The following is a 9,784-nucleotide window of genomic DNA, read 5'->3' on the forward strand; positions in this document are numbered from 1 at the left end:
TTTGACCAATTTATTTGATATTGTTGTTTTTTTTCATGTCTTTTTACTTTTCAGTGGTATGCTTAGATTAAAATCACCAACGTTAGCTGGTTATGTCACAAAAGCTAACTCTAAGACTTACGATCCAAGCTTAGTTTATACAGTATATGAAACAACTCAGTGTGTCATTTAATACTGATATTTGTCATTTATAATTTTTTGGAGTATGAATTCCTTTGTTGAGAAAAGAAACATTTCACATTGAATATGTTTCTAACAGACTTAAAGCTGTCATAATTAATAATAATAATAATGACAATGGATCAAATTTGTATTATGAGAATTATTAATTATTAATTATAAATGGACTTAATCGCCTTTCTAGTCTCTCGACCACTCAAAGGGCTTTACCAATTCATGTCAACATTCACCCATTCATACACTGATGGGTGTATGGGCCCATCATGCACAGTGGGAAGGTGGTAGAAGGCACCACCTTCCCACTAGGACTGTCTAATCATTCCCACCCATTCCCACAACGATGGCACAGCCTTTGGAGAAATTTGAGGTTAAGTGTCTTCCCCATGGACACATTGACATGAAAAGAAGGAGCTGGGGATCAAACCACCGATCTTCTGATTGAAGGATGACCTTCTGAAATAGCTTTGGTTTTGCGGCCCACAATTGTAATGTTAACTTTTTATGTTTCTGTTCACAGCTCTCATCAACCTTGTTTACAGCAGCAGCAGACAGCTGTTTTCAGTGAAAAGGCTCTAATGAACCCACTGTTAACCCTTCGTTTACCTGCCCAAAGTTAGTGACTAGCTGGTGAATATAGTGAAGCATTTAGTAGATTAAGAGCCAGATATGTTTCTTAGGAGACCAGTGTGTGAAATATGGCGGTCTCTTGAGGACCGACACTTCAGACCCCCTGAAGGCCTCAATAGCAAAAGTTTGAGGGATCACTAAAAATCATTTAAATTGTGACCAGAATGTCTTCTAAAAACATACTAAGCAGACGTACTTACAGTCAGAGACAGGTTGCGCGAAGCGAGCCTGTCTTCACTTCTGTTTGTGGACCTATAAGTTACGAACCCCAGTTCATAACTTCTTTTTGGACAAAATTGATCCAGTACCTTTAGTGAGAACCCTGATCAAAGCAGGACATAGTCTCTCCTCTGCTTGGATAACAGCAAACAGCAACTAGAAGACGCCGAGCCGCGGTCTGTGTGTCAGGTTTGAGCGTGTGCATGTGTGTCCGTGTTAATAGAGAGAGGCGAGTGTGCTGTGTGTATTCTGTTGCAGTCACCCCTGTGTCCAGGGGTGACCGTGGATAAGTGGAGAGCAGGGCCGCCTTTCAAACAGAGGGTTGGAGGTTCGATCCCCGGCTCCTACCTCTACTAGTCTCATGTCAATGTGTCCTTGAGCAAGACACTTAACCCCAAAATTGCTCCCGTAGCTGCGTCTATGGTGTGTAGATAGACACTCAATTGTAAGCCGCTTTGGATAAAAGCGTCTGCTAAATGACTGTAATGTAATGTAATGTGTTGTGTAGTTATGTGAGTGGCCTTATTGTTAACGAAATTAGTCTAAGTGATGTGTGTGCAAAGTGTGTACAGTTGCCTTGGCTTGCATCCATTAAATTGTCAATATTGCGTATTAAATTTGTCCATCCCATCAGCATAATACTGGAGCACCAGGTGGGAGGACCCCCCAATTGCCACTAGGTATTTCGCACACTGCAGGAGACCAAAACAGAGCAAAGCAGGTTCAAGGTTCAGCTTTATTGTCATTATACAATACAGGACTACAAAAAAAAGGAAGACAAAATAATATTCACAAGGAAAGTCTCCTGCCACAAAAGCTTGATTGTGTCCATTCAGATCTCTGGAGGATACTCTATGGAACTGGATCAGGGAGGATCAGCTGAATGTACTATCCTATATTTACCAGCCCCCTTTTTTATTTGTGGTTGAACCCACTTTTGCCTTCAGAACTTCCTTAGTTCCTTATAGCACAGATTCAACAAAGTGCTGGAAACGTTCCTCAGAGATCAATATTGAAACGATAGCATGATGCAGTAGCTGCAGATTTGTCTGCTGCACATACATAATGCGAGTCTCCTGTTCCACCACATCCCAAAGATGCTCTATTGCATTGAGATCTGGTGGCTGTGGAGGCCATTTGAGTGCAGTGAACTCATTCTCAGTTTGAGATGATTTGAGCTTAGTGACATGGGCCGTCATTCTGCTGCATTGTGGTCATAAAGGGATGGACATGGCTGGCAATAAGACTCAGGTACACTATTTTAGATAGATAGATATTTTTTCACTACAGCAGCATTCATGGTACAGGTAAAGCAATACAAATAACAGAGTAAAATATAAAAAAATGCAAAAATGAACAATATATACAATAAAAATAACAGTAAAAAATATTGATTATAAAAATGCACAGTATATACAATGAAATAGAATAATATAATATATGTCTCCTGGAGAGGAGGCAGCGCCTGAAGACTTGGGGGGGGGCACACCCATAACTCTGGCAGGGGCCGCTAAGCTAGTCAAAAAGCTCCTTGGTGGCAAGGCGCCAGGGGTGGATGAGATCCGCCCTGAGATGCTGAAGGCACTGGACACTGTTGAGCTGTCTTGGCTGACACGCCTCTTCAATGTCGCATGGGGGTCGGGATCAGTGCCCATGGACTGGCAGACCGGGGTGGTGGTTCCCATTTTCAAAAAGGGGGATCGGAGAGTGTGCTCGAACTATCGGGGTATCACACTATTCAGCCTCCTGAGGAAGACTTATGCCAGGGTGCTGGAAAGGAGGCTCCGACCATTTGTCGAACCTCGGATTCAAGAGGAGCATGTGCGGATTCCGTCCCGGCCGTGGAACAGTGGACCAGCTCTTTACCCTCACAAGACTACTGGAGGGGTCCTGGGAGTTTGCCCAACCAGTCTACATGTGCTTTGTGGACTTGGAGAAGGCTTTCGACCGGGTCCCTCTGGGTTTTTTGTGGGAGGTGCTGCGGGAGTATGGGGTGCCGGACCCGTTGCAACAGACTATCTGGTCTCTGTACGACTGCAGCTGGAGCTGTGTTCGTATTCTCTGCAATAAGTCAGACACGTTCCCGGTGGGTGTTGGCCTCCGCCAGGGCTGCCCTTTGTCACCGGTCCTGTTCATGACTTTCACAGACAGGATATCTAGGCGCAGCCGGGGGGTGGAGAACTTCAGGCTCGGGGGTCTCGGGATCGCCTCTCTGCTGTTTGCAGATGATGTGGTCCTGTTGGCCTCCTCGGATCTTGACCTCCAGCATTCACTGGGGCGGTTTTCAGCTGAGTGCGAAGCGGAGGGGATGAGAGTCAGCACCTCCAAATCTGAGGCCATGGTGCTCTGCCGGAAACCGGTGGATTGCTCCCTCCAGGTGGGGACGGAGTGCCTACCGCAAGCGAAGGAGTTCAAGTATCTCGGGGTCTTGTTCACGAATGAGGGTAAGATGGAGCGGGAGATCGACAGGCGGATCGGTGCGGATGCAGCAGTAAAGCAGGCGCTGCAACGGACCGTCTTGGTGAAGAGGGAGCTGAGCCGGAAGGCAAATCTCTCAGTTTACCGGTCAGTCTATGTTCCGACCCTCACCTATGGCTACGAACTCTGGGTCGTGACCGAAAGACTGAGGTCGCGGCTACAAGCGGCCGAAATTAGTTTTCTCAGTAGGGTTTCAGCCTTAGAGATAGGGTAAGGAGCTCGGACATCAGGAGGGAACTTAGAGTTGAGGCACTACTCCTTCGTGTCGAAAGGAGTCAGCTGAGGTGGTTCGGGCATCTAATCAGCATGCCTCCTGGGCGCCTCCCATTGGAGGTTTTCCGGGCACGCCCAACTGGTAGGAGACCCCGGGAAAGACCCAGCACACGCTGGAGGGATTACATCTCCTAGCTGGCCTGGGAACGCCTCGGGATCCCCCAGAATGAGCTGGAAAATGTTGCGGGGGAGAGGGAAGTCTGGGTCGGCCTGCTTGGCCTGCTGTCACCGCGACCCGATCCCGGATAAGCGGAAGACAATGGATGGATGGATAGAATAATATAAAATGAACTAACTAAACAATAGTGCAAAGATTTAACCAAATAAACAAACAACAGTGTAACGTGTTATAGTTGTGTGATTGATTCGGCCAGAGGTGATTTATTATCAAGTCTTATTGCAGTGGGCAGGAATGTTCTCCTGTATCTGTCCTTGTGACAGCGGAGTCTGTGCTCCGCTGTCCCTGTAGTAGGTGGTGGAGAGGGTGGTCTGGGTTATATGGATAATAGTTTCTTCAGTGTCCTCCTCTCCACCACCTTTTCCAAATTCTCCAGTTTGTAGCCAATGATGGAGCCGGCCTTCTTAACCAGTTTGTTAAGTCGGGGGGGAGGCAGCAGAGGTGTATGGGAGGTGTGGTGTGTGGAGGAGACAGATGAGGGCTGTGAACTAAACCTATTGAAGAAACAGTTTAGCTCACTGGCCCTCTCCAGGAAGCCCCCTGGTTGTCTCCCTCCAACCTTGAAGCCAGTTATCTGCTTCATCCCGGTCCACACTTCCCTCACATTGTTCTGCTGGAGTTTGGCCTCCAGCTTCCTCCTGTAGGAGTCCTTGCACTCCGTGAGCTTTTCCTAGTACTCTCCTGAGCTCGTCCCTGACCCCAGACCTGAAGGAGAGCTTTCAGGTCTGGAAGCAGTGTACAGTCCGGGATGGAATGGTGGTGTGTTTACAGAATTTAATGTATTCTGTAATGCAGTCCGTCATGCTGTTGATTACCTCCCCATGTGGTCCACACAGCACATCCTAGTCCGTCAACTAAAAGCAGTCCTGCAGGGCGTCTTTAGCCTCCTGTGTCCACCTCCTCACAGTCCTGGTGGTTACAGGCAGCAACTGCACTAGAGGAACATACTTTTGGGGTTAACAGGACCAGGTTGTGATCAAACCTATCAAGAAGGGGAAGGGCAGCACCATGTATACATCCATGGCATTAGCATAGAGTAGGTCCAGAGTTTTATTGTTCCGTGTGGGGCAGGCAACATACTGGTGAAAAGTTGGCAGTGCTTTATCCAGAGTGGGGTGGTTAAAGTCTCCAGTAATTGCCAAAAATGCACCATGATGTTGAATCTGCAGTTTAGACACAGTGGAGTGGATGGTGTCCACTGCTGCCTCTGCGCCAGCTGATGGAGGGACGTACACAGCGACAACAATGGCGGATGAGAACTCCCTCAAAAATAATAAGGACTACAGAAACGTTCCTTCTCACACACATGGCCGGGATTGCACCACCTCTCGTTCACATACATTGCAATCCCACCACCTTTCTTCTTACCGCTATGTACAACGCCTCTGTCCACCCGAACATATTATGCACTGTTTGAATTGCGCAAATGGAAGTGGACATACCCTAAATGCACTTGTGCCATGCACTTGCACAATGCGCTATAGATGATTTAAATAGGGCCCTTGCTGTTATTGAATCCACTAGACCCAAAAACAAATACATTTACCAGTACTACCTGTTGAACATGTATTAATTTACTGTATCCTATTCAACTTGTATACTATTTCTACATACGTGTGTGAACTGAGTGTCTCCTTGAAGCTGCAGTTGTAGTTGGTAAATCAGCAGTAATCCCAGCAGACACAGATAAACCCTCAGCTCATTACACACACACAGCTATGAAGGACTCTGAAAGCATGTAAACCAAAATATTTCCACTAATCCCAGAGGATACAGATTCAGCATAAACATTCACAAGCTAGAAAACAATCTATGACATCCAGCATTCAAACATCCAAAAATCAACAGTATTTTCAGAAATTTAGTCATTTGACTGTTGCTATGAGTCACCCCATCTTGCTTGTTTTTTGATATTCATAGATAGAATCTCAAGGCCCAATCAGGAGTTGGACAGTGACCAGCGTCTTTAAAGAAGTTGGATCTTGCGGAATAGGAGCTTTTCTGAGGGCACACACCAGAAAAGGAGTGTAAAGATTTGGATGCATGACAGTGCTGTGCTGCAGATGAATGCTGATGCATGAACACTGATGAGAGGGAATTTCATGTTTCTTACGTGACCCGAAGGCAACCGTAGTTTCCCCCGACAGGCAACTATCATAACAGGAAAGTCATGATGATTTCTGAATGAAAGCCACCATCAGTCATTCTATGCTAACAGCAAACTAGAGATGGACCTGTTTTTTTCAGATTAAAAGCCCCAGAAGGTAACTGTATCTTAATAGGGAATTCAGGATGAGGCTCTTTTTTTCAAATAAAAGCCCTATGGAGTAATTGTATTCTAACAGGAAGCTCAGGATAAACGGTCACTGTAAGCTAGCAGGGAATTAGGAATGACCTTGTTTTTCAACATAAAAGTGCTTAGAGGTTAACTCTTGTCAGGGTTTAGTCCTCAGCTGATGTTTTATCCTTATTCCAACAAAGAAAATTAAAGGAAACCTCAACTCCTTCTTAGTACACTTAAGCCCAGTCCTTGCTCTTAAACTCTCATTAGAACTTCTTTCATTGCTTACTCTACATTTTGCATCATTAATCCCTTTCCCACATTTTCGACTATTGATACTGTTTCTGCTGCCTTTTCATTTTCAACTTTTATTTACTGTTTCATACTCCATTCAAATTTTAAAATGTTCCACATATTTCATACATTAAATCCATCTTGAAGCCACCTAACTGGGTGAGTTAGGTGGAACGATAGCAGTCCAGGTATTTTTCGGCTTGCAGTGTCAACTAATCAGAGGCCACCAGAATAAATCAGAACATATCAAACACACATGGGCGGAGAAAAATACACCCTTCAACACACAGACGATGACTGTAGGCAGCACTTTTCAATTAGTCATCACACATATATCTAATAATGTATGATTTGTGTGAGAGTGACAACGTATACACACACACACACACACACACACAACACAACAATAAGAACAAATTATTTCCATTACAATATGAAGGAGGAGCAGCATCCTTAAAGGTCCACACTCCATTGGATGGACTGCTGGTCTATCTAGTTATAACAGAAACATTAGAGTGCAAAGTCATCTCTACTAACCTGGGTGAATTTCTCAGTGACATGGTGTGTCCTGTCCATCAGTTTGCAGGGAGGTCTCATTTCACCTGGAGGTAATGCCACAAAGGCCTCTGTCTTTGTGTCCTGTAGGCTCTGGGTCATCTGCTGCATATGCAAAAATGACATATAGACACACAATGAAACATTGAAAGCAACAAAAGATTAGCTTAATAACATTTACATTTTACACTGTATTTTAGGCATTTGGGTGATGATCCAACTCAGAGCAATTTACGAGTGCCTATACAGTATCTCTAACATTTCCAAACTTTTAGTATCACTGAATTTTTTATGTTTCTTTACATATGTTGAAACATCTTGTAAACTGCAAGGTATCTGCGTGTTTCTGCGCACGTTACCTGGCTGTTTGTCCGGCAGCGTGAATCGGTGTCTGATGTCCCAACTGGCACGCTGCTCTTTCTAATGGTTACCATACCAGCTGAAGGAGAGCAGGAGAGAGAATGTTTGTTGCAGAGTCACCGTATATCAAAGCCAAATAAAATGGAAAGTCAAAAAAATTAAAAATACTGATTACAACAAGCAGTAATCCTATCAACAACAGGATTGTGAGTGTGGGCGTGTGATTAATGTTTTGAATATAAAAGACTCTTGAGTTTCCAGTTTTGTCTAAAACAGCAAACAAGCAATTCAATTCAATTTGTATTCCTCACATACACACAAACTACAACTGACAATAGAAGAAACTGAAGTGGATGTGACTTCCCTGTGCAGTCCATCTACAGTTTTATTTGTTACCCATTACCCATAAAGGTATGTCCTACTCCACATTACACCAATATAAGCTACAGGTCAGTATAGCACAAGCAGCCAGGTGCACATTAATACTGAATGTTTGAGCTATATCCCTCTGCTGCTTGAGATGTATACATAAGTATGACTATTGTCAGCTCTTAGTTAAAAGGATATTTATCAGATTCTTTAGTTCTTCTTTATCTATTAGATGTTGCATAAAGGATACAAAAAGGTAAAGATGGACATGAAAGCGGGATATATATATATATATATATATATATATATATATATATATATATATATATATAAAGTAACTGTAGGCTTATAGCTATGTTGATAAACTAATGAAAATATATAACATCACCAGGCAAGCATTGAGCACTAATGTTCCTTTATTATGCACACAATCTATTAAGTAATGGACTATATTTGTATAGCATATTTCTAGTCTTTCTGACCACTCACAGCGCTTTCACTCTACTTGTCATCATTCACACACAGACTATCCACAATCATACACCGTAGGGTTAAGTGTCTTGCTCAAGGGCACATCAACATGCGACTAGCGGCACCAGGGATCGAACCTCCAATCTTCTGATTGAAGAACCACCCTGCTCTCCACTTAGCCACAGTCGCCCTTAGGGTCTTCAAAAAACATCAATCATCTGCATACGTACCATTTTTGATAAAGTTAACATATTTACCAATATATTTTTTTTTATCATCAGATGAGCTACCTCTGACCAGAAGAAAACATTTCAGTATTTTCAGAATTGAACTTTTTTGAAGTAAAAAAAAATTAAAGTTTAGCAGTATATATTTTGAGGATGACATTTAGATAAAAGTTTGAATTTTAAAGTTTCACTGCAGCTTGTGTCTGTTTGGGCTTATTGAGGCGATTTCAGACTGAGTTATGAACACAGTGTGCTGCATGCAGGAGAGAGGTTGAACTGGGTTAAGTGCAGTGCCATTCTCACCAGTACAGCTGTGTCTCAGCTGCAGCCTCTTTTCCCAGTAACTCTGCCCGCTCTTGATAGCATCCGCTGAGGAGGAGTGTCTTAATGTCCCACGCCTGCCATCTAACCTGCTGGAAGGATGTTTGCTGTGGAAAGGACAGTCATCTTCATCTGGGCCTCTTCCTCTCTCCTCTCTCCTAGACAGAATGTACATTTATAAGCTGCCCGTTGGACTTCAGTACTCTTTGACGAGCAGTGTTTTTTGTAGTTATCAAACAGCGTAGTGCCACTAATCTGACTGCTAATACCTCTACAATGTTCTTCTCAGCCATAGAATAAACCAGAGATCGTGTGCAACACTCTGGCATCAATAGCAAGGATCGGCGGCCAGAGAATGGGGTTGGTGCTGATCCATATCAAGGTTTAACCACAAACACACTGTCGCAGTCTGAGATCATACCTGATCCGGGCATTTAGGGTATCGCTCTCAGCTCTGGCCGGCTTATTGTGTAAAGCAAGATGCCTGCTTTTGCTTCCCTTTTAAAGATTTGGAGCCACCAATCTTAAAAATGTTGTGTTTATAAAAAGAGGTTTTATTCACAGGAAAGGCGGATGCATAGCCACTGTCATGCAAGCATCCACTTCATGGGTAGAGACGATGAAGAGAGAAGCAATTAGTGAATTTGAGAAAAAAGATGGACACAGCAATGACTTTTTGCCCTTAAAAATATAAGACTGTTACTGTGAGTTGTTAAAAAATCTGAATCGGAAAAGGTGACAGTAACTAATGTTGGGGATAAAGCATAAAATGAGAAAAAAAGGAGACGAACAACTGTAATTCATTGAGAACATAAATGTACTGTCCCCGCCAAAGTCCAAACCAACAACAACATGTTCTCACAGAATATGTGCATTGGGGGCCCGTGGGGCCAGAGGGCGCTGTGGTACAGAGGAAGTTATAGGCTTTTCTCTATTTCAGACACATGTCAA

The 9,784-nt window shown here is 43.7% G+C and overlaps 1 protein-coding gene across 1 annotated transcript in view; it reads right to left on the reverse strand.

Annotated features, from left to right (window-relative positions):
- LOC137892427 (potassium voltage-gated channel subfamily H member 6-like) overlaps window positions 1-9,784 on the reverse strand; it is a 36,850-nt gene that overhangs the window by 26,758 nt on the left and 308 nt on the right. The window contains exons 2-4 of the mRNA XM_068737533.1: window positions 8,816-8,991; window positions 7,445-7,524; window positions 7,068-7,190 (exon numbers count right to left, since the gene is read on the reverse strand). Of these exons, the coding sequence (XP_068593634.1) occupies window positions 7,068-7,190; window positions 7,445-7,524; window positions 8,816-8,991 (379 nt within the window). The remainder of the gene's footprint in view (window positions 1-7,067; window positions 7,191-7,444; window positions 7,525-8,815; window positions 8,992-9,784) is intronic.

This window comes from Cebidichthys violaceus, unplaced genomic scaffold, assembly GCF_023349555.1.
Source record: "Cebidichthys violaceus isolate CVI_PGR_0920_01 unplaced genomic scaffold, fCebVio1.0.p SCAF_8, whole genome shotgun sequence".
In the NCBI taxonomy this organism is placed as follows: Eukaryota; Metazoa; Chordata; class Actinopteri; order Perciformes; family Stichaeidae; genus Cebidichthys; species Cebidichthys violaceus.